Raw genomic sequence first — 24,403 nt, 5'->3', positions numbered from 1 at the left:
GTAGAACACAGTAACAAAGGTGGTGTTATTTATGCCTTTCTTTCCTGAAGCTCTGTGTACAAGCAGCAAATCTTACAGTATCTGGGAATTATTCTGAGTATAAATGAAAGTGGAAAAGTGAACCCTTATTTCAAGACTATTGAGCATAAATGGATCAAAGTGAGGGAAGGTGCGAGTTTCACCAGTTTTTGGTTTGTTGCTATGCAGTTGGTGAAGAACACGTGCTGCTTTGTCACCAATAGAGACACCAGAAAAACAAGAGCTTTGCTGTGCTCGAGCGTGCCACCGCCTTAATTTTCTCCCTAACTTTCTGAGAGGTTAACTTTGTGACTAGAAATGCTAGAGAGATTTCTTTCATTATTTATTTTTTTTTTAAATAACCAGATTTATAAACCTGCTGATTACAGTAAATAAGCATGTTAAGAACACTGTGAAACTGATTCTGTAGAGTCCCTGAGCTGACCACTGAAGAGCATTACAGGAAAGGGTTAGTGCTTTGTTTGCTGCTGCCTTCAACATTGACGCACCTCTGTTCTCCAGGCGCTCTGTTAGAAAGGCTGAGCGTGCTTGAAGGAGTAATGAGGATTTTTTGGTAGGGAATAGTAAGTGTAGCATTTGTGCCTCCACTGCCTTCTGTCTCCACTGGGTATGAAATGTCTTCTTGTTCTCATATATGTTGCTTTAACAATGCATTTTAAAATTACCCTATGCAGAAAGGAGTAAGGATTGCTGTGCCAGAATAGAGCAACTTTTCACCTGGAAGTCTCGTGGGACCAGCCCTGTTGTGTGCGTGGCCAGTGCAGGCAGCATTAGCTGCCCAGGCTGTGCTGCCCTGGTGCGCTCTGGTTATTATGGACTGCCCTGAACCAGGGGCACCCATGAAACCGGCAGTGTCTATGAACTGAACCCTTACCAAAACCTTGGTACACTTCTGTTTTCCAGAGGTTCTGAGGATCAGCTTGCAGGACTTTCTGCACTTTGGATGCCTTTGGCTGTTGAGAGGTTTGCTAGTGGCCCTGCAGGCATCTCTGAGCAGGGGAAGGATGGTCCCGGTGAAACCTGGGCGACACGTGGGGCAGTATCTCTGTTTTGTCAAGTCTCTGTTTCTATGTGTCCAGACAATAGGTGGTGTTAGCGTGGAGGGTTGGTGAAGAGGGCTGCCGCTCTCCAGGTAGTGTGGGGCTGAGCAGAGGCGGCCTGGGCTAACCCGCAGGTGCCAGCTGCTGTTTGGACTGTGTGCTATAACTTCCTTCCTGTTTTGTTTTGTTTCAGGTTCCTATTCTCAGTAAAAAAGAAGATGTTTTTGCTTATTTAGCAAAATACTCTGTGCCACTGCTGCGAGCGGCATGGCTGATCAAAATGACATGTGCCTACTACGCTGCTATTTCTGAAGCTAAAATCAAGAAACGCCAGGCCACTGACCCAAATATTGGTAAATAAACATCTCTCATGTCTAAATGCATAGTAATAGGTGAAGGGTCCTGCTCCTCTTGTTCATGGCTTTAGTGTTACTAGGTGTCCAGAGAGGAATCTTTGTAGTGGGAAGGGGAATAAAAATTCTTTTAAATCAGTTTTGCTTAGAAATGTGTGTCAGAGTACAAAGAGCCGTGCAGCATACATCCTGCCCTATGGCGGCTTCTCCTCCCAGCCAATTCCTCCCTAAGTCTCCAGGCTCAGCATCTGAGGAGTTGCCTGTGCTGCGTCTTCACCACCGACACCGCTCTTGGTGCGGGTGGCAGGAGTGGCAAAGGCTGTGCTAAGATAAATGTTACTGGGGAATGAACAGAACTGCTAATTTATAAAGCTTATTTATTAGAACATAGGTGGCAATGTGTTCATTTTAAATACAAACCTTAAATGACTGCCTGGCACCAAGCCAGTGGGCCAAGCAGTGAACACCTTTAAGGTGTTCAAAGGTACTTTAACAGTTAATCAAAGTTATAGTTTTACTCTCTCGATTTACATATGCTACCTGCAGCTCTTCTACTGTCTGGAATGAATGTTTGCTGCCTTTGTCCTCAAAATAACTGTGCTCAGAACAGACAATTTCACTGTTGTTTAGCAGCATCTCTGTACTGCTGCGAGAAATGTCCACTTCCTGCCAACTCATTCTGTTGTTTCTTTCAAAATTTGCTTTGTGGTTTTTTAATTATTATTATTTGTAAGCTCATAACACTAGTTTTCATTATGACTTCCTAGGTAAAGCCTCAAAAGTGTATTTTCTATCGAACATCCTACATTTGTTCTTTGTTGATAGTTTTAAAAATACTTTTAAAAAATCAGTCTGATTTTTAGAGACAGAGGGCAAGGGGGGGGCAGCACGTGTGGCTGGCAAGAAGGAAAAGAGAAACCTGCCCAGATACCAAGTCAGGTTGATATCTATAAAGTAGAATTTTCCACTTTACAGGGACAGAAATGTGTTTGGGTTAGTGCTTAGACACTGTTTAATTTAGGGTTAAATGCACTACTTGCTTTGCTAACCACTATACCTTTGAAGAAGAGCTGAAAAACCGATAAAAAGCATGCTTTGCTAAAGAGTATCCTTGAAGAAGAGCTGAAAAACTGATAAAAAGGAAACATCCTGCCCCAGAAGGCGCCCAGAGCTGGGTGATTGCTAGAGAGGCCTGAAGTCAACAAAAACCAGCAGTAACTAGGGGAAGGGAAAGGTGGCCGGGGGAGTTCACGACCACCTACCCAATTCAAGGACTATGCAAATCACACCCCCCACACCCTCAAGGAACATGCCTGTTAATTTAAATATGCTTAATCAATAGCAGATGATGCAGTAATTACTAACCAATTAGTGTAAATTTAGGCAGTTTTTTCTAATCTTGTAACAATAAATGTGTTGTAGATTCTGTGTGGCATGCTAGCTTTGTGGAATTACCACCTAGCGCCCATCTCTGCGCAGACATGAAGTAAATAAAATATCTCTGCTCTGTGTGTATATCGGCGTACTGCACGCCGGGTAAACGAGCCCACCTTTGGGGCAGCAAGGTTGGTGTATGAGCTCTGGGAGGCTGTCGTGCTGGGGTTAGCCTCTCTGTAGTGAGGTCAGTGCTGGTTTGGTGGGACATTAGCACAGTTCCTCCTCTGGCACGGGATGGGTTCAGGCTCCTTCCAGCTGTTCGGGCACTGCTGAGCAGGGCTGGGTGACTCGCCCCTTCCTTCTCTCAGATTCCCCTTTTGTCCTTGGCACCAAGGGATGCTGAAACAGCCCCTCTCTCCAACCTCTCAGGTTGTCCTCCCTTTTCTCTTGAGTGACAGAAGCGTTTTTGGGGTAGACCCTAGCAGGAGGCTTGGAGCAGGCAGCGAGGGTGGGTTGATTGCTTTGCTCATCTGATGTGAGTAGCTCTGCTAGGAGAACCTGTGGCTCTGCTGGGGGGCTCAAGTGGTGATGCTGTGCACCAGGACTGGGGCTGCGCCTTCGCTTGGGAACTGTACTGTTACAGTGGAGTTAAAACAAACACCCTCTTCGTTGGTTGTCTGGGAGTGGGGGGAAAAAGGAGAGTAAGGAGGAGGTGAGGAAAGCTACGGTTGGCCGCTCTGTTGTGATAAATTGATCTAGACCTAGTTTGCTCTGGCTGGGAGTAGTAGCTCTTCAAAATAAAAGGAGTTTATGCTGACTGGGAAGGTGCAAGGCAGTGGTGTGCCTTGGGGGGGTAGGCAGGCACTCCTGCGCTGGCTCTGCTCGGGGCTGGCACCGTGGGGGGCCCGCTGCACAGCGAGGATGAAGGAAGACAGTAAGAGTGTCAGTGGGCTGCGGTGCCCGTGAGTTTTATCAACGAGTACTCTGGGGTAGGTTGCTGAAGGTTACGTCCTCTGTCCAAATTCCCTGTTTTGCAGTTGTTGAGAGCTTTTTGGGAAATAGTTTGCCACGGGTTACTGAGCAGCCTTTGACAGGTCCCAAAATGTTTTATATCTGTGCCTCCGGTACAATTGCATTGTTTCTAACTCAGTGGCACAGAGATATTGGTAATTGCTTTGGGAAAATTACTCTTTCATACTGTCACATGAAATAAGTTTGAAGTAGTGGATTTGGAATGGTTTTCCAAAAGTAAGTGAATGTTTGAAGTAAACGTACTCAAACGGCTCTATGAAAACACTACAACCCACTAGCTTTGTACAGAAATTCCAGTGGATTTGGATAGAAAAGCATTTAACGTGTAGTCTGTATATGTTGACAGAACTGCCAATTACAAATGCAAAGGGAAGAAGGAATGAACGGGCTAGCTAAAGTCTGAGGTGGGTAGTAAACAGCAAAAATAGTTGTGTGTGAGAGTGGTAGTTCCTGTAATTCTGGCAGTAAACAGGCATAGGTTGTCAAAGCAACTGCATTATGTATTCAGAAAAGAGTGTGCTTTTCTGTATTTAATCAGCATGCAGCATATTTTAGCTCTGTCACGTGTTTGTCTCCGAGATATTAACAAATATCCTGGATTGTTCCAGTCCCTGTTAAAAGAACACCTTCCTTACAATTCCTTTTTTCCCAAAGCTTTATGTATGTGACCAAGCAAGTTACTTTTGTTCACTAATTTCTCCAAGTTATACTAAATGTGGAATCACTGCTGAAGCAGAGAGAAATCCTGATAATTTTTAGTAGGTTTGTGTATTTGCTGAACAGCACCTGCTGATGCATCCAGGGCGAAGGAAAGATAATCAGTCTTACTGGCAGACCTCTGCGCTGTGCTGGTCACTCTGACCTAAGAAACTGCTCTGGAGCTTTTTGCATTCTCATCAGAGTAAAAATCTGGAGGAGCTGTTTGTTTCAGAGTGATTATAGAAAGAACAATTTTATATCCTGTTGCTTGTGCAAAGTGCCATTGAGTTTTATGTTGGCTATGTTTGGAGGGGAATGGAAGAGGAGAGTAAAGGTCCAGATGGAAGGAAGTAATGAAATATATTTATTTTATCTATTTCAAGGCTGTTTTGTGGCTGAATGCTGAAATCTGATGAAAGAGACAGGTGATTCCCTAAAGGCATACCTTGTGTCAGTGCTTTTTACATCATGCTGAGCAAGCAGCTACTTGCACACTTGACAGTATGTGTGCTTTGAGACCATCGCGCAGGAGGGGCACGTAAGAAGCCCATTAATTCACAATAGGTGCTGCATTGTGCAACTGTGTGTTAATATTTTGGAGGAATATTTTTGATGACAAAGGCAGTATAAGTTTGTTTCAATTCTCACTGTGAAAGAAACCTTTTATCACTTGAAGTGTTCTAATTGTAAACTTGTTTTGTAGAATGGACTCAAATTATAACCAGATACCTTCGAGAGCAGCTGGCAAAGGTTGCGGAGTTTTATCATGGGACTTCCAGTCAAGGCAACAGCTCTGTAGTGATGCCTCAAGAGATGGAACAAGCCCTGAAGCAGTGGGAATATAATGAAAAATTGTCATTTTATATGTTTCAGGTAATACCTTAAGAAGTGAATGGATTTTTTTCTGAGGTTACCATTCCTGGAGAGTTTTGGAACTTACTGGTAGCTTTTGTCATAAGACTTGCATAAATTGTAAATGCTAATTCATTATAAAGATCTGCTTGCTGAAAAAGCTTTGACTTGCTTAGTGTGTTTGATCACGATTGCAGCAATGTACTCAATTATTCCATCTCTTCTACATTATCCCATCTTTTAAGGGTGTTTTAATGATTGTGGGTCAGGCTGAGGCCACTGGGATGTTGGAGTGGTGGCCTGGCTGTTCAGTTCCATGCGGTTCTAGCACAGAGTAACTGTCTGGTTATTTCTGCCCAAGGACAGAAACAGCAGAAGGGCTGCCGGGAGGGAGCGAGTCTGTCGGCAGTGAATTGGGCAGCCTGCGAATCCCAGCTGCAGAGATGACTGGTGCTGTACGCAGTTGCTTCCCTGCCCATAGGGCTGTCGTGATGGTGGCTGGTCCCTGCGTGTGCAGTGGTGGTTGGGGGTCTTGGTAGCTCTGTGTTGACGTGGGTGATGAGAGCTAAACCAGAAATGAACTAAAAATTGTAATTACGCACCTTCTTGTTCAGTGCTCCCAGTTAATGTGTTACTTTAAATCCTTTAAGGAAGGAATGCTTGAGAGACACGAGTATTTGACATGGATACTGGACGTCTTGGAAAAAATCAGACCCACTGATGATGATCTTCTTAAACTGTTGTTGCCGCTAATGTTGCAGGTACACGCATGTTTTAAAGCCAACATCAATATAAGCGTGGTATTTACATGGTAAATGATTTTAATATTTGTGGTGGTAAAATCTATATAAACATTTTTACTTAGGACATTTAGGGAAATATATTGCACAGTGCATGTTTGGAATTTATAAACACCTTTAAAATGTTTATGCTTTATACTCCTTAACTTGAATTGGTGGAAGGATTCTGTTACTGTAACTGGTCCTGGAGGGCAGATGAAATTTTTAAGAGACAGAAGTACAGATTTGTGTTTGAGCTGCTCTTTTTTTCTTTTTTTAACTTATGGACTCTTAAATATAGGAGGTGATCCCTTCTAGTTTAGGCATGTCCAACGTTAGATTGTTAAAGAAAGCAAATACATGGAGTAGACTGTGTAATAAACTATGCATTTTCTTAAATTTCAGTATTCGGAAGAGTTTGTTCAGTCAGCTTACCTCTCCCGACGCCTTGCTTATTTTTGTGCCAGACGCCTATCTTTATTGCTAAGTGATGGTCCTAACCTTGTAGCTGCACACTCTCCTCATATGATTATCGGACCGAGTAACCCTCCTCTGGCAGCCCCAAGTCCGACTGCCCCTGGTCCCGTGGTGAGCCCGGTACAGCTGGCCTGCTCGGATTTCCTCTCCTGCCCTCAACACCGTCCACTGGTGTATGGACTTAGTTGCATGCTGCAGGTAGGCCAGTCTTCTGTTGCTCTTTGTTTTCAAGGCCGTAGCCATTCAGTTTATTGGAAAACAGAGGGTTTTTTGGGTGTGCCGAGGTGTGCTAGTTGTGGTTTGAAATGTACCTGCGTCCGTTAAAGCGTGAGGACTGAGTGGGTGGATTCTCCACACCGACTGAGGCACGATGGTGGAACTGCCTGGAGAAGCTTGTGCTGTCCATGTGTCTGTCCGCACCTCTGCTGCGGGAAGGAGCGACTCTGCTGCTGGGGCAGCCAAGCCTTCCCTCTGTGATGGAGTGTTCCTGGTCGCAGTAATGCTCTGCGCATCTCATCACCTTCTCATCACCAGGGAACCTGCGCGGTTGTGCCAGACCCCGTCTGTCTGCTGAGCGTGGCTGGACAGAAGACAGTGCCGTGCTGACTCCTGCGAGCTCTAAGCTGTGAGGATTTCCTTGCTTCTTCCAGCTTGTCACTGATACTCAGAGCCACTGCAGGCTGCTTCATTTTGGTTTTGTCAGAATCATGAGCAGTTTATATTGTCTTATCAACTGCCACAGTTTTTAAAACAGTGGAACAGAAGAGACTGTTCGCTTGCGCTTGTTGCTCGGCAATAGCGGAATTGTCAAGAGAGTAATTATTTTCTAAAAAAGGACTTGTATGCTGAGCTGCAGTTGTTTGCCTTCCTGAGTGCTGACCTGGTGAGACTTCCTCAAACCCTTCTGCTGTTGTCTGTTCAGTTGTCTGTCTCTGGGGGTTGCACAGAGATGTCCTGGTGGTGGCACCAGGAGTATACTGATGCTCGTCGGGTCGCAAAATCACAGAACGGCTGAGGTTGGCAGGGAACTCTTCAGATGATGTCATCCACCGCCCCCACTCAGGCAGGGTCAGCTAGAGCAGATTGCCCAGGACCACACACATCCTGCTGCATTTTTAACACCTCTACCACCTCTCTGCTCCAGCGCAGGACCACCCCTACAGTAAAAGAGCATTTTCTTGTGGTACGCAGCTCCCTCTCCAAGGGCTTCTGCTTTGCTGTATGCAGGGAAGGCTCAGTCGGTGCTATCTGAGGAAAGAAAGTGGGAGGGTATCTGCATCCCTTCCTCTGCTGAGGGTATCTGCATCCCTCTGTCTGCTGAGGGTGCGTGAGTCAGGGAGTTAGATCCCGTCTGGCTCTCAGCATGCTGTGACTTTTTTCCTCTTGAACATAGATCTGTCATGGGAACATCAGCGTTTGTCTCCATCCTGGGCTGCTGGGGTATGCTTGTGTACTCTGGCAGCTTTACAGCCTTTCTCTACTAGCAACACAGCTGGTAATCTTTCTACACTTCCTGTACTGTTTTGGGTTTGTGTGTGTATTTTCTCTGCTCTTTTTTTCTACTCTCTTTCTTGTGCTACCGAGTGGATCTGGAGGACAGCCTGGATTCAGACAAGCTCTGTCTTCTCAGAGGAGCATTTCTCTGGGCAATGTTTTTGCTAAGGTGCTGCTTTGTAATCCAGATCTGGACTGGGGGAACTTCCCAAGAAGTAATCCAGCAGTCTCAAAAATAAACATCTATAAGATTAATCAACTTCCATCATTTTAGATGATATTTAAGGTCTGACCCCAAACCACCAAAGCATTCTGCTTTTGCTCTGTATGATACCAAATGCTACTGGCTAATAGGAACCTGCTGACAAGCCGTTGTAACGTGACTGTTTTGAAGGCTGTCAATGCAAAATCTTGCTTTTGAAGTAAATCTTAAGTTTATGGTGCATTTCAATGACTCTCTTCTTAAATTTTATTTTTTCACATGTAGCTTCTTTCTGTAAGCTGAACACTGTGAGTTCTTTTTTCTAAAGCCCATTCACATTTCACAGAAAGGATCTGACTGACATTAACCTTTGGTGATGTTCTTTGGTGTTATGAAAGCAATACAAATGGGAATCGAACACATATATTTAAATAATTTTTCTAATAATGAAGGAGGAAAACAATATAGTAGTTGAATGTCCTCAAATGGGTGTTTTAAAATAATTGTGCATAGGCCTGTCTTTGTTTCTTTCACTGTAGTAGTTAGACCAAAAGTGATTCTAGTTTCATGGACTCTCTTATTGTTTGTATTGTCTATCACAGGTGTTTAGAAAAAGAAATTACTTCTGTTTTGTACTATTGCTTGCAGACTGTAACTCTTTGTTGCCCAAGTGCCTTGGTGTGGAATTATTCCACAAATGAAAATAAGAACGTCAATCCAGGCTCACCTCTGGATTTACTTCAAGTTGCTCCATCTAGTTTACCTATGCCAGGTGGCAACTCAGCATTTAATCAGCAGGTAAGCTCTTTTCATTGTCAGGTTACTAAGATCTGTTTTATATCCCAAGTAATGAGTTGTGATCATTAGGACTACAGCCAAGTTTAGATAGTTCTGTAGGTCTAGTTTCAAGACTAGCATTGTGCTAATTTTGATGGTCTTATTTTGTACTTCATTCAGGTACTGATTTTGTGAAACATCAGGAATTTTTATTTAAGTTCAGATGTTTTCTGTTATTAAACTGAAATTACTTTAAGATGTAAAATGGCAAGTAGGAAGCTTGGCGCACTGTATTGTGAGATGCGAATGTTCATACATGCTGAAAGTTAACTTTTGCTGGATTGAATGTAAGCAAAAGATGTTTTACTGTGCAAGATGATTTGTAACAGACAAAAACATTCAAACAGATCGTACTTCAGTTTGTTGTTCCCAAACATAGGGAGTGTTGCAGAACACCACAGGGTACCTTGCTCCTGCTGAGAAAGCTGTCACAAACTTGAAATGAAAATTGAGACTTCCCACCACTAGCTAATTAGCAACTATCTTTTTACAGGTTTCGGGCAAAGATTTATGAAGTAGAACAGCAGATAAAGCAAAGAGGTCGTGCTGTGGAGGTGCGGTGGTCTTTTGACAAGTGCCAAGAATCAACTGCAGGTAAGACAACTCAAAATGAGATGAATGTTGGGAGCTTTAGGGTTTACATCTGTTGTTCTTTGAGTATACTCCTGTTGCACCATGATTAATTCTAGTAATAGATTTGACAGATGGATGTAATGCAGTGTCTACCTGTGGAAACCTTTTTTTCCCTTTTTTTTTTTCTCCTCTAACTCCCATCTCTAGGGGTGACCATCAGCCGAGTTTTGCACACCTTAGAAGTGTTGGATCGACATTGTTTTGACAGATCAGATTCCAGCAATTCAATGGAGACACTTTATCATAAGATTTTCTGGGCAAATCAGAATAAAGATAACCAAGAGGTAATGGCTACACTCTCCTCTCACTTCATCTGTAGAAAACAGATTTTATTTTTAATGATGATAATTGTGTGTATATATATTTGATACAAAAGCTTTGTGTTTTTTTTGGTGCTTTTTTTCTTTACTACTTGGTTTATTAAGAGAAAACAACTCTTTGCTGTTATAACTGAATTCTTCAGTTCCACGTACTGTAAACCTCATTTAGGAGAAATGATCTGTCAAGGTTTTGTGGTTTGTTTTTTGGGTGCTGCCAAGTAAAATTCTGGATTATTGTTTGATAACAACTTTACATCTACTGTAGAAAGTATTAAAATCAATAGGTTATTAAGCGTAGTAAAATATTCTAGAACTACTTATGTTTTTTGGTATTTTTACCAGTGTTCCTAGAACCATTTTCAGAGATCATCAAAAACTTTATCAGAAATCTTTAACTTTTTACTGTTGGTTTTTTTGGGGGTTTTTTTGTTTGTTTGTGGGTGGTTTTTTTTTTTTTTGTGCAGTGCAGATGATAATGTCACTGGGTCTACATAAAATGTCAAACTTTTGAGTGTCCTTGGAAAGTATTTGGGGAAAAGAAATAGCCAGCTTTAATCATACAGTGTTGAAGTAAAATTTTAAAGTGGAAAATATTAGTGAATCTGTCATAGCTGCTCATGTTAATGTTTTAAAAAACTTTTAAGCAAAATGGCTTGTTTTTTGAATACACTTGTTCATGACTATAGGTTCTCAGTGATTGACGGTCATAATTTAAGACCCTCTGTTGCACAGAAATACTGCATAGTGATTGTCAATCAGCATTTTAATGACTTTGCAGTGAACAAGCAGAATTATGGTGTTGGGGGGATAACATAGAATCACAGAAGCCCAGCCTGGTTTGGGTGGGCAGGGATCTCCCAGCCCATCCAGTGCCACCCCTGCCATGGGCAGGGGACACCCTCCACTAGCCCAGGTTGCCCAAAGCCCCATCCAACCTGGCCTTGAACACTGCCAGGGAGCCAGGGGCAGCCACAGCTTCTCCGGGCACCCTGTGCCAGGGCCTCAGCACCCTCACAGGGCAGGATTTCTGCCTCAGATCTCATCTCAATCTCCCCTCTTTAGTTTAAACCCATTCCCCCTTGTCCTGTCACTACATTCCCTGATAAATACTCCCTCTCCATCCGGAAGTATTTCCGGAGAGATACACCTTGCCAACAAACTCTGTATGTGAAGCTCAGAACCGGTAGGTAGGAGCAAATGCTTGCCAGAGCTGTCTTGTATTTCAAATACACTGCTATGGTAATGAGAGAGAGACAGAGGACGGAGAGCTGTTGTAGCAGGCACATGAAGTTGTTGAATGTTTCTTAAACCCTAATGCGTGGATGAAGTCAGGAGTTCAGCACAGGTGTTTTTGTATTTTTAAAATGGGTAGGGGTGTGATATGCTCTACTGTTTGAGTCCTGGCTTTTTGTTTCATCTGCTTTTGGGGTCAGATGATGTGGTTTTCTGCTGTTGCCCTTCTGCAGTTGTATTTGTATCTTTTTTTTCCTTCTCCCTGTCTGCATTCCAGAAGGTTTTTCTGACTTCCAACTACAATTGTACTAACAGTTTCTTTGTGTTCCAAAAGGCAGTGTCAGTAGGGAGGCTTCTGAAAGTAAGGTAATTATTCTGTTCTTATTGTAGGTTGTCTGCTGTTATTGCCTTTGGTTTATGGTACATAATGACTTGAGGTCGGGTTGCCTTGAAAACATGCCTGTTTTGTTCCCTACACAGCTCTCTTAAAGATGTGCTCCCCAGTTCTGGGTACCAGACATTTCTATGAAGGCCCATCTAGTTAATTTGCAGGGCTCTCTATCTTCTAGTGGCGTAACATTTTACTCCAAGATGAAGCATGCTGAGTAGGAATAAAGCATTATCATCCCTAAGTGACGATGTGTTTGCACAGTAGTCACAGGAGACTGTAGGGAGGGCAGAAGCAAAGAAGATGCTGACCTCTTTCTGAGAGAAGAAAACTTAACTTTGAAAGTTTCGGTTTTGCCTTACTGAGTCTGGAGCTGATATGAAATTAAACTTTTATATTATCTGCAGCTTCTTAACCACCTCTGAGTTTTCCAGACTGTTAGTTGTTGCTTGGTGTGAGCTTAACTTTTGGCAGCTAGACAAGAGGTTGCCTTGAGATGCTGAATGCCCGATTGGTGGTGCTTGTGCATTTAGACGTTTGAACTTCCAAAGTTACATTCAAGTTAGCAGTGCAGTGTTCAGCTACTTATTTCCTGGGCAGGCGGATGTGTGAGCGCCCGTGGTGCCGGAGCAGGGCTGCGGAGCTGCTAGACAGCCGCTGGATGTCGGCGCCTCCCTGCACCGACTGCGCATCGGCTGCGGCGCTGCAAGGTTAAGCTCACAAGGATGCTGCCACGTGCAATGCTGTTTGTCTTTTTTTGTCACTGTTTCCATCCCCCTTAAGTTTACTTAGGCTGTTTTTTCTTGGCAGAAAAGGCCATAAGTTATGAGGTCATGTACGCTCTGTTTTCAGCTGGCAACTCATGACTCTTTATAAATAAGATGTCCACCACTCGGATGTTTGCTTACTGACATTGTTATTTAAAGCAGAATGTACTTTGAAGGACAGCTGTCTAGTACCCTGTTTTTGATGTGAGCCCAAGTGGAACACGTTTGGAACCTTCTTCCTGTCTGTTTTTCCTGCTGGATTGCAGAACATTGCTGTGAAGACTGCAGATGATGCCAGTGCAAGTGTGCATGAGAGCGATGCTCCGAGGCATGTACTGGAATGGAAGGAAGGTGTCTCCTGATGCAAAGTACTTAGGCTCTGAGAAAGACTGAAAACAAATGTGCTCAGTATGCTGCTTTTATACATGCTATTGATTTCTTCAGAATTGTTTTAATATATAACTCATGACTTCCAAGCATCAGAGCAAAAGTAAGACTTAGGGGAAGGGGCTGGAATGAGGGAGGGTAGGTGGGTGTAGAGAGGTTAGCTGGAAGGCCAAGCGGAAGAGTTTCTTTTCATCCCACAGGGACATATAGAGGAATGATGCTGAAGGCTGGGATCTGGTGACATTGGTGACAGAATGTCAGAGAGCAAAATGGAGAAAAATGTGGGGTGAGGGGCTGAGCTGTGGCCATATGTTGAGTTTGAGTAGGACAAATAGGGCAGATGGATGGCAGCATTGAACAGAGCTCAGATTTGGAGCATCATGTTGCACATGACGGAGATGGCACACTGAAGCTGTGCAAGAAATGCGATTGACCAGACCCACAACAAACCCTCCATCCTCGACTTCGAGAGAGGCCACAGAAGTGGAGAAGACTTAGCATGGAGGAGCACTGCTCGCATTATTAAATGCTGCATTATTAAGCAGTCTTTAAATACAAGAATTGCAATTTCGCACCAACTGTCCCTGTGTCTTAAGAGTGATGGTCCCTGTGTAATCCCATAGGAATAGCTTCATCTGAGCCTTAATCATGGATCACAGCCTGGGTGCTCCTGGGTGGTAGGCTTCCTCCCAGGCATGGGGCTTCCATCGGGCTCTGTGTGCAACCCAAAAAGTAGCACTTACTACATCTGTCAGATGCTCAGCTTTTAATCCGTGAAGTTCCAAATGATAATAACAGTTGTTGAATTCTTTAGATGTGAAGGTCTGACAGCCAATAAAAATGTAATACCACAATTAATACAGTAAGAACGAAGCTACCTTGTGAGTATGCCCATGTGCACAGTGAGTAATACAAAAGGACCTTTCTAATTCTGCTTCACTAACTTGTGTAGACTTTCTCAGCAGATTGGCTGAGTAGGAGGATTTGAAATCTAGAAATCTATGATGTGGCATAAAGCAGTAAATTCACTTTCATTTGAGATGCTATTGCACAGAAAACTACTGGCCTTATTTGTAGCTGCAGGTGTTTTCCATCTGGCATTTCCTTGACTCAAACATCTCTTGTGCACAGCTCCAGAATGATTACCACTGTGATGGTTATTGTGGAGGTATCTTTAAATAAATAAATCCAGTTTGTATTGCTACCATATAGTTTTAAATGAGAATAAAATTGTTTTGCACTCATCCAGATTTAGAACACCTTTGATTCCTCTCCACGCCCTTTTAAAGATCAGTCCCTCTGAAGCCTTGAGTCAATTTGTGCAACAACAGAGTCCTCAGAAGAGTGAGCTAGAGAATGCAATAGTGACTTTTCCGTGATGTCTGTGAAAAATCTTTTGAGTTCACCTGTCATCTTCCTGTGGCTTAAAGCCACCCAACTCTCACCTAACTTCTGCTCTACCTGTATTTCATTATCTGTCACAGTCTTTCACAGGCACAACTAAGGAAGAGAATTGAGAAAGGGATTTATTTTTTTTTCCTCTTAATTTGTTTTGGTTTAGAATGGTTGGTGAGACTTTTTAACTTGTCAGTCTGTGTGTAGAAAAATACAATTTGGTTAGGTATAGCTTGAAATACACCTAAGCAGTGGGAGGCATACCTGGTAAATGAAACTTCATACCAGCATTTTCTAGCTAGTATGCAGTAGTAAATGGATGAAGGGAGAGAGCGCTTGATATTTTTTTTTTTTTTTTTTTAAGGACTGGTACTGAATTTCTTGAAATCATCATGTAGAATCCTGAAACTTCAGGGGTATTTGCGCTCTCAGATTGCTTTTAAAGTTTAGGTCTCTGAACTTGTACTTAGGTCTTGTTTCTCATGTTGTCTTTGAAGTTCAGCTGAGCTCTTATGCCAAGAGATGTTTCTCATTTTAGAGTGAAAAAGTCCAGTTTTGAACTTGGTTCTCACGAAGAGGGCTGTTAAAAATGCAGAGAGTTACTATTTGTCTTTGCTGGAAATGAACAAACAGAAACCCCAACCACTGTGTCTGTGGGAAGGAGGCCTAAGGATGCCTTTTCAGTTAGTAAGCTACGATTTAACAGTCTGTTACTGCCTAAGGGACCAGAATCTGAGTATGTTGGGATGTGTGACGGGTAGGAGAGGCAAGATGAGCAAAGTCAAATGGATTGACATATCTGCAGAATCAGAGCCTATTTCCACAAGTGCTGGGTAAATAGAGTGTGTTCTGAGCGTTCTTGTGATACAGTTAATAATGCAGTTAGCATTAGGTCAGTTGCTCAAATTGCTTAGTTATCTGTGGCCTGTTTGTCTGGGCATTTTCACTCTCTTATTTCAGTAACATTGGGTTCCTGCTCACCTAGTTGTCTGAGGGAGTTACAGTACAAGGTCTCTCTGGAAGGGAAAAATTTATTCTGTCACTTAAATAACTGATGGGGTCCTTAAAAAGAGCACACAACTTGTTTTTTCTTTCCATATTAGACAACTTCAAAGCAGTGGTTAATATTTTGTTGAACGTGGTCTCATAATTTCAAGCAAATATGCAAAATGTACTCCAATAAAAGGGTTTGTCTTTGAGCTGTTAGTGCTGCGGTGTGCGTGTAGAGCTTGCCTGCTGTCCTGTAATGACTTTGTTCCTCTTGGGCTGCAGTCAGAGGCATCTCTTCATACTCTGTATTTTAGTGTGCACTGCTAGTGTCAGTGCATTTAGTTGATTTAAGAACCCCAAGCTTTTGAGGACAGTTTTTCCATAGTGAGCTGTACACCTTGAGAGCCCCTTGTTACACGTATGCAGATGTGTTCGCCAGCGGAATGAGCTGCCTGACTGTGTCTGTGAGGGAGCTAACTTGTGTGGACTGGGCGTTCTGAGCCAGGCAATTGTGGATGGCACAGGCCCATTTTTTTTTCCTACAAAAATCCAGTAGTGCTCTTGTTCCTGGCTCTTGTCATCTTTCCTCACTGTTCCTTTAGAAACGTGAGTTGTACTAATAAACATTGCTGTATTAAAAAAAAAAAAAAAAGCTTAGTATTTAAAGGGAATGTTCTTAGATGAGAAGTTCTACATGTTAGAAATAAAGCAGCTTGTATTTTGAGACTGAACTCTACCTTAGTAAGAAGCAATCAGATTTTTTGTTGGTTTTTTGTTAATCCTTCTTCATGATTTAAGGACAGACTGGCTTCCTGTGACAGAGACTTGACTTGCAATAAGCACCTGCTCAGATTTTTTGAATGATTTGATTGAATACACTTTCAATATCTTCCTGTTTTGAAAGGAAAAGGAATAGCCGTGTGTGTATGTACGTATGCCATATATGTATACACCAAGTATCTCACTTATATCTTCTGCAGGCATCTGTGACTGGCATAAGAGCATCCCGCTACAAGCCTTTTTGCCCCGTTAGCCCCCGAAGCAGCAAGTGTGTCTCGGTAGGAGCAAAGGCTTTCAGGTGCTGTTTTTACCTCTCCCTTGGGACGTGTCGAGGCCAGCAGGCATGGTGTGGTGGTGCGAGAGGCACCGAGTTCCCGTAAGAGCTCTGAGGCGCGCAGAGGATGCTTGGCTGGGCTGGGCGCAGGTCCCTGGTGTGCCTGCTGGCCCGGGCAGCAGTGGTGACAAACAGCACGGGCATTCCCCGCCGGCACCGAGTCACACACCTACCTGCTTTCTGGAGAGGTTTTGGTGAGGTGAGAGGAGGCTGGGGTTTCCTTCTGCTTAGCGATTTGATCTCCTGGGCGTTACGCCCTGCTCTTCCTGCCTCTGCCACGAAAAGATGACTTCTGCGTCCAGATGCCTCAGCGGTGCCCTCGGCTAGCGCAGAGTCAAACTAGTTCCTCAGTAGCACATTAATTAAATAATAAAAGCAAGGACTAGTGGGAAAAGGGCGCAGAGTTATGGAAAACAAAGGTTTAATAGTACTTCTGGCTTCCTACTTCCAAACCAATCAGTAGCGTTTAATACTTTCCTTCTGATACTTTCCTGTGTTACTAGTTGTGGTGTGATTTTACTTTATTATAAGAACAAACCAACTGTTTTCTTCACCACCTTCTGCACCGGTTACAAACGAGGGCCTTTGGTTTTCTTTGAAGGAGCCTGACCAGTGGCTTTCAGAAGGCTACAGCTATTTTGAGTCACAGCTAAATAACAAATGTTGTGAGCTCTCTACCTTGAAAATCTTGCTTCAAAGGTGTGTGCCACCTGGTGTAGACAATCTGTCCCATTTGATGCCACCTTGAAGTGTTTTCCTTTCCTAGGACTTGTAGAAGGTTTGGGAGTCTCAAGGAAGGGTCTCGTCCATGGGAGGGCTTCCCCTGGCCCCAGGGAGTTGCGGTTCGTGCCTGCCCACCTCTGCTCTCTGCTCCAGCTCCTACTGTTTTTATCTTCCCTACAGAACAGAGTCATTAAGTAATGTGTGAACTGATCTTTTTGTTTCCTGCCCCTGAAATACTAAGGGTACAAAATTGATCTTAATGCTGCTCTTCAAGGCAATAGTTTGAGCCCCCCTGAAACCTACCCTTTCCTAGGCGAGACTATCTGCAGGTACAGAGATCCCAAATTAGACAAATCCAGACCTGATTAGTCTGAGAGGAATTGCATTCTTAGCATGTTTAAGTAAACACAGTGTCAGAAGGGAGGAAACCATGAGATACAGCTATCGTGAGAAAGCTCTGGGAGGAAGGAAGTCATGCAGTGTGCAGCAGGCTGCTGCGGCTGTGCAGCGGGGCCGGGGGCCACAGCTCTCCCGTGCGTGTTATCCACGTCACGGGCTGCGGCCGTCCCAGCACCCAGGAGCAGCACAGCCTGATCCATGCTCAGCAGAGCAGCGAGCGCTCAGCAATGGAGTTTCCAGCGTTGGACTAGCTCATTTTCCAGTTTGTGGCTCTACAGACGAGCTGTGGGTTGCTTAGCGTAGTCTTCCACTGCCCATGTACTTACTGTAGGGGTTTTGGGTAATTATTTATATGGCAGATACTTGATACAGCTTTCAAATGTATTTGTTATTTTCAGCCAAAAGCAAAATAAAGTATTTGATGGTTAGATACTTCAACTTTACCTGCTGCTGCAGGGCCCCATGTCCCAAGAGCCCAATGTGTGGGGATGGCTCTGGTGATGCCAATTTGCCCAACAAAACTCTGTGTCAGAGAATTTAAATAATTACATGCACTCAGATAACTTTTTTTAGTTGCTGCACATGTTACTTCCTGAGAACCAAACTCACTGGTTTTAGGCACTAAGAAGTGGTGTGGTTGTAATTCTTAGATGGATAAACACTTTGATATTTCAAGTTTTTATGGTGGGCTTTTTTCCCTTTCAAAAGAGGTTATACTCTGCATCTGTGTGAAATGGCAGAATCAACGCTGTGATTTTTAAGGTGCACAGTCACTGCTAGGTATTTGATTTGTGGTGGTGTTGTATTCTACATCTCTGAAAACATAGTTCTGCTTTTTATAGGTGTAGAATGGGGAGTTATTTTTATATTTTTGCACTAATAAATATCACAGTGTTAGCAGATGACTCATTTAGAAACAGAATTAACAGTCTGCATTTTCTGCAGAGCTGTAGAACTGTCTCTTTCTCGTTAAGTTTAATACCACCCCCACCCCACAAACAGATTGTCCCTTGAAAATAAGCTGCTTGAAGCAAATCAGTCATTCTGTGAAATCCTCTGAAGTTCAGGTAGAGCAGACAAGAATTAATCTGTAGTTAACTTAGGTGGACCTCAATGCGGTCCTGACCAGGATAATTTCATGTTACGTTCTTGTGAAGTGCAAATGTCTGTCCTTTATTTATCTCTTTTGCTAAAAGAATTTTAGTACAGAGCTACATGTCGAAGTGCTGTTCAAAAGTAAGGATTCACAGCATTTCTTGGAAAAACTGAAACAACATTCAGCTTTAACAGAAAAGGATCAGATTGCCCTAGGTTTTCTCTTTTCTTTGGGCTGTCAAATGAGTAATTTATATAATCTTTAATTCCTAAAACTGTAAGTGTACAACTCGGTGTTAATCACAACGGTATTCAGTTTCCACTGCACGTAATGTCAGGGAGCTTCATGAAAGATTGAAAAACACCAACCAAACATAGAATCTCTGAAAGAAATGTGCTTGGGTAAATAAGCCTTAGCCCTCGATCGTGGACAGTTGGGTGTGCAGTTCAAACGATGTATCCTGTTAATTACAACCCGTACGTACAGACAGCACGTCTCGTAACAAATGCTTGTGGCCTTCTGGCGTCTGGCTTTGTTACCCGGGGGTGCGCAGGCTCCGGGGGACGTGGGAGCCCACCGTGAGGTGGGTCGGTCTCGTATGACCTCCTCCCCAGTGTGCCTGCTCCCTGGGCTTGCTGCGGGCACAGTGCTCCCAGCTCACTAGCCAGAGCGATGGCCGTCGGGGACTGCTCAGTATTGTGTTCGTAGTGGCCAGAGGTAAGCACTTGGCACATGCACTGAGTTACAAATAATACTTGCTAAGACTCCAAAACCACAGGCACGTGAAATTTGGTTTGAATTTTGTTCGTGTCTGTGCTTGTATATGTCACCAGAGTTTTACTTTGGGCCGTTTTCACATTTGTCATAAGGCTTCAACATCTGTTCCCTTGGGCAGCGGCCGTGGAAGTGGTTAGCTCACCAGCTTGAGGCGCCGGAGGTTTTGCTTTTCAGTGCGAGGTGTGGTTGAGTGGAGCTCTGAGGACAGCTCAGTAACAAGATGATGTTCTTGGCTTAGTGTCTCAGGCAGCGTCTGAAGGAAATGTTTGTACATGTGCACATGAATATACGTGTCCTGGTGTGCGCCTGCGTGCTGGTGGTGTTTGTACAGTGTGCGTATTCCTTGGAGGAAAAGCACCCTCATTTCTCTCAAGTGGAAAATAACTGAAAGCCAAAAAATTTGCTTTCTTCTTCTACGATTTGACATTTCCCAAAACAACCTAAGCCCTTTTCTTTAGGCCAGAAAAAAAGCATGTAGTAAGACTTTTATAGCCGTTTTTTCCTTCAGAAGTACCCCAGGTAAGTCTTCCTTTAAACGTCCCTTGCCAGGATTTCCCTCTCTGTGTTTGCCTTAGCACGGTGAGCTCTGGCCGTCAGCACTAGTGCCCCGTGGCCTCACCCCTTCAAGGCTTTCCCTCCTTACTTTTCTGGAGGGTTCAGTTGTAGGAGCATCGCCTGCTCCTTGCTCGAGAAGATAAGCTGCTCGGCCGTTGTGGGCGAGGTGCCATTCCCTGTAAGAAGGAGGGCGAGGAAGGTGCCGGGATGCCGTCCCTGGGATGCCGCAGGATGTGAGGCAGCATGGGCGCAGCTTCAGGGCACGAGTGACCTGACGCGCTTCGCCTCGGCTCTGAGCTGGGGTCTCCTACTTGCGATACAGAAGCACTTGGGTTTTTTGTTGGCATGGCTTCCCTCGTTAGCAGAAAGTCAGTGTGAAGATCAGACTCTTACAGTTCTGCACCGCCTTCAAAAACACATGGTATCCATCCTTCTGTTGTTGCTGACTGCGTCTAACCACAGCAGTGGTGATGTTACCATGTCACTTCCTTTGGGTAGCAGAGAAGCATTTTCCCCTTCTCTCCACTCCCCCCACCCCATGGCATGTAGTGTCTCCGGCCCATTGAAGTGTACTTACAGGAGACTTCTCTGCATGAGGTGTGTGCACGTACACACCAGCCTTGTTTAGCACACCGTTGGCTTTGTGTTTTTTGAGGAGGTGATTGAGATGGCTTTGAAGCAGTAACTTTGTGCTGATGGGTCTGTAATCCCTAGTTGCTCTGGAAAACGTATTCGCTTTGAGGGTGCTGTGCTTGACTCAAGCCCCTCTAATGTTTGCTTCTAAGTGTAGTGTCCACTAATCTGGGGGAAAGAAGAAAAAATCACATCTGTGTAATTTGCAGGTCGGTCTTATGTTTAAGTGTTAGGGCTGGGAGCCAGCTTGGGCAGGAGCGAGGAGGTTCAGCAGCGCACAAGAAAAAAATACTTCCAAAATGTGGGTGTTGGTGGAAGCAGAGATTAGATGAATGCTCAGCAGATGTAAGCATACTATATCCCATTGCTATTCTGTAAATAGGGATTTTCTGAAGACTTGTACTGTTTCTTAAAATGTCTGTGTTAGGCAAGCACAAGTCAGAAATTGAGCCTTTTGGGAGTTTTTTTGACCTTGATTATGTGATAGACACCCCTTTTGAGGTTAGGGTTTTTTAGTTTGGTTTGTTTTTTTAATGTGTCAGTGGGATGTGAATAATGGTCTGGAAACAGACAGAGGAGGTTTGGAAGAATTAATGTAAGGAAAGCATAACTTCTGTGTGGTTAATTGGGTTGAGAGGCTCTGTGCGGTATGCTTTTCCTGTTTCTCTTGCTCGTAAAGCAGATCACCCCTTTCTGTTTTTGTGAAGCAACGTCATGATAAAGGAAAATTTTGATTTGAGTAACAGCAGTGTGAAAACTGAGATTTCTGTCTCTTGCTTCCAGATTATGTTGAATTTGAAAAGACTACAAATAAAGCAAACGTGTACATCTGCCAGCACTAAAAAACAAAAACCAGCTTTTGTTTTCATTCCTCAGAACATTGCTTGCCGTAAGCTGTTTGCTCAGAAATAAGCCTGTTGACTGCGTGGGTGAAATGGTTTTCTGTCTCTGCTCTCGCACTGAACAGGTAGCCCCGAACGACGAAGCTGTGGTAACGCTGCTTTGTGAATGGGCTGTGAGCTGTAAAAGGTCTGGTAAGCACAGGGCCATGGCTGTAGCCAAACTCCTGGAGAAGAGGCAAGCAGAAATTGAAGCAGAAGTAAGTTATTTCTACTTCTAGAATAGCCTGAACAATACGCTTAAAAAGTAAGGTATTTCTGAGTAAACATCACGTTAATCTCTACTCGTTACAAAACAACACAGTTGAGGGGGTGGGTGGGTGTGCGTGCTCCTGGTGGGGGGCTTGGGGAGCGTTCCGAACGACAGTCCATTTTGAGGCAAAATCCGAGTGGGACTTCACATCTTGCATTCTGCAGAATTCCTTTTGTTTTCAGGGGAAATGAATGTTCCACTGGAGAAGCAGGATGCTGTAGTGACATCTTTGATGTAAACTGTTGTTTGTCTGTCTGTGCTCTGCAAAGATCGTACTCCAGCCTGCATAAGCTGATGCTCCTCCCTGACACTGCAGCAGTGCTGAACCTGCTCTCTGGGAAGGATTGCACAGAGGCAGCGTGTGCCCCGCGGCCGTGCCGCAGCTCTCTGCGTCGGCGGTGCTTCTGCTAGCCCGGAGCAGCCTTGTCTTGGCTTCACCTGCCGGCAGGCAGTTCTTACGGGATGGCTGTTCCATTTAGGTTATTTTTCCTAGAAAAGAGGGTCCCTAGGATGGCGGTGCGTGGTGTCTGTGCAGCCTGGGCGTGGGGCTGGCAGATGAGCGCTTTCAGCAGTGCATCTGTGCAGACAGACATACAGACAGCGTGGGGTGCAAAAGGATTTTCGCTTTCCAAAGCGCCTCTGCTTTGTCCGCTCCTCAGTGCAAACCATTCATTAGGGGTAAGGGAGATTACTGTGCTGTTACTGCCTCGCTCCCACCACAGTCCACTCGCGGCAGAGATGTTTGCCCTGGGTTTTATTATATTTAGTGTCATTTACACAAACAAGAGGAGTTAACTTTTGTATTCACATTGGTCCCGGAATCTGTATCTTAAATTTTTGCTTTTGTATGAAACCATGTCGTTGCAGATGATGGTACATGTCTCAGGCATTCAATAAGTAATCCAAAGTGATTAAATAAAATACCTTAGAAATAACCAAACTAGGTAATGGGAAAAAACCTGTCATTCTAGAGCAACTCTGGATTTTATGAAGTGGTAGGAAACAATCACACATACAGTTGCCTCAGATGCAAATTGTGGGTATATTATATGCATTTGTGTGTAGATATATGTTTTTTTTTAACTTATTTAACTGTGCAGAGATGTGGTGAATCTGAAGTCCTAGATGAAAAGGAATCTCTGTCTTCAGCCTCCTTGACTGGTTCCAGTCTTCCCGTTTTTCAGAATGTCCTGCTAAGGTTTTTAGATACGCAAGCTCCCTCGTTATGTGAGTATTAACTAATTTGTGTTCCAGAGTAGGTCAGAAGCAACTAGTCTGCTCTCTGGCTGCTGAAGTTGTTCTTTTGCTGTGGTGGGTGTTTCACAGTTTCCGTGATTACCTGCTCTATTTTTGTATGCACATTTTCAATTTATTTATTTATTTTTTAAGTCTCCTGCCTTGTTATGGGATCTTTCTGTGATTTTTATTTATTTCTTTTCACAAAAGGAAAATTGGCAGAAACTACGTTTATTTCTGTTTAAGCTGTGAGAGATTTGGGGAAAATATTTGCACACATGTTTAACATCAAACACTCGCCTGTTTTTGACACATCCACGTTCAAAGTGACTGACTTGGAAATTACACACAAGCGTTAAAGTTGAAAGCTGTTAGCTGACGAATAGGTGGATTGAAAAATGGATCTTTGTTCATTGTAGATTGCTCTCTGAAGTGTCTTGGTCAATAAAACTGCCTGATATTGTAGCTCCTGTTTCTGGTATCTGGAGTATTCCCCCCCCCCCCCCCCAGATGCCCTTAAGTTGAAGGGACTTTTAAGTGGTTTGCAACATGATACTGAAAACTCTCAACATCCTAAAAAGGAGAAACTCTGTAAAAATTTGTTACAGGCTCTGAGGTATTGGCAGTGCTCTGTTTTCCTGCCAGCGATGACCCTGGTTTCAGTAAACCATCCAAACTATTTGTGTTATTTAGACTCGTGTTTCTGACGTGCTTGTTTCAAAGGCAGTCTGGTCCTCCTCCACGCGGGGAGCCGTGCGAGGCAGGGCAGGGAGAGCAGCTGGGGAACGTGCTCCTTGCTTGAAATGTTCTGTGGTATTGTCGAGCGTCGGGTGACTTTTGCAGTATTGTATTGTTTTTACGGTGGTTGAGCTTCTGCGTCTCCAGAAATGAAAGGCGTGTAACCGCCGTCTTGTGGAGGCGGGCGGATGGCCTGCTCTGCAGGAGTGTGTTTTACCATGCCCTCCAGCCGGGCACCGCTCCGCACGCCTCGCGGTGGGGCACCGCGGCCTGCCTGGTACTGCCTCTGTGCTGCAGGGCAGCCAGGGTTTCTGAAGAGAAACAGCGCTGTGTTGAACTCATTTGAACTTGTAAAGCACCGTTTGCTTTTAAATAAGCGCGGATGATTTGGATTTGGTAGTTCTGTAGCTGGAGATTTTGTTGCCCAATAGAGCTGGCGTGGTGTAGAGCTATTTTCTGCTAACTGCAAACCTCTCTGTGTTACAGAACAAGTCAAATTAAATATACCTGTGACAAATGAACACTTAATAACAACATTTTATATGTTGTATTTCTCTAGGCTTTGCTTTGTCACCGCAAAATAACATGCATTTATTTTAATAAACTTCTTCCTAATGTGTGTGAGCACGTTTATTACATAAAATACATTATCAAACCTTAATAAAATAGTGCTTTTACATCTTGGA

The 24,403-nt window shown here is 43.9% G+C and overlaps 1 protein-coding gene across 2 annotated transcripts in view; it reads left to right on the top strand.

Moving 5' to 3' along the window:
• MED12L (mediator complex subunit 12L) overlaps positions 1 to 24,403 on the top strand; it is a 149,625-nt gene that overhangs the window by 10,072 nt on the left and 115,150 nt on the right. For both annotated transcript variants that reach the window (XM_075761763.1, XM_075761762.1), the window contains exons 4-12: positions 1,273 to 1,432; positions 5,244 to 5,413; positions 6,043 to 6,153; positions 6,577 to 6,846; positions 8,993 to 9,143; positions 9,677 to 9,775; positions 9,962 to 10,098; positions 21,559 to 21,690; positions 22,844 to 22,970. In XM_075761763.1, the coding sequence (XP_075617878.1) occupies positions 1,273 to 1,432; positions 5,244 to 5,413; positions 6,043 to 6,153; positions 6,577 to 6,846; positions 8,993 to 9,143; positions 9,677 to 9,775; positions 9,962 to 10,098; positions 21,559 to 21,690; positions 22,844 to 22,970 (1,357 nt within the window). The remainder of the gene's footprint in view (positions 1 to 1,272; positions 1,433 to 5,243; positions 5,414 to 6,042; positions 6,154 to 6,576; positions 6,847 to 8,992; positions 9,144 to 9,676; positions 9,776 to 9,961; positions 10,099 to 21,558; positions 21,691 to 22,843; positions 22,971 to 24,403) is intronic.

The sequence above is a fragment of the Balearica regulorum genome, chromosome 9 (genome assembly GCF_011004875.1).
Source record: "Balearica regulorum gibbericeps isolate bBalReg1 chromosome 9, bBalReg1.pri, whole genome shotgun sequence".
NCBI lineage: Eukaryota > Metazoa > Chordata > Aves > Gruiformes > Gruidae > Balearica > Balearica regulorum.
Note: the sequence above shows the minus strand (reverse complement) of the source record. Positions and strands in the feature narration are given on the sequence as shown.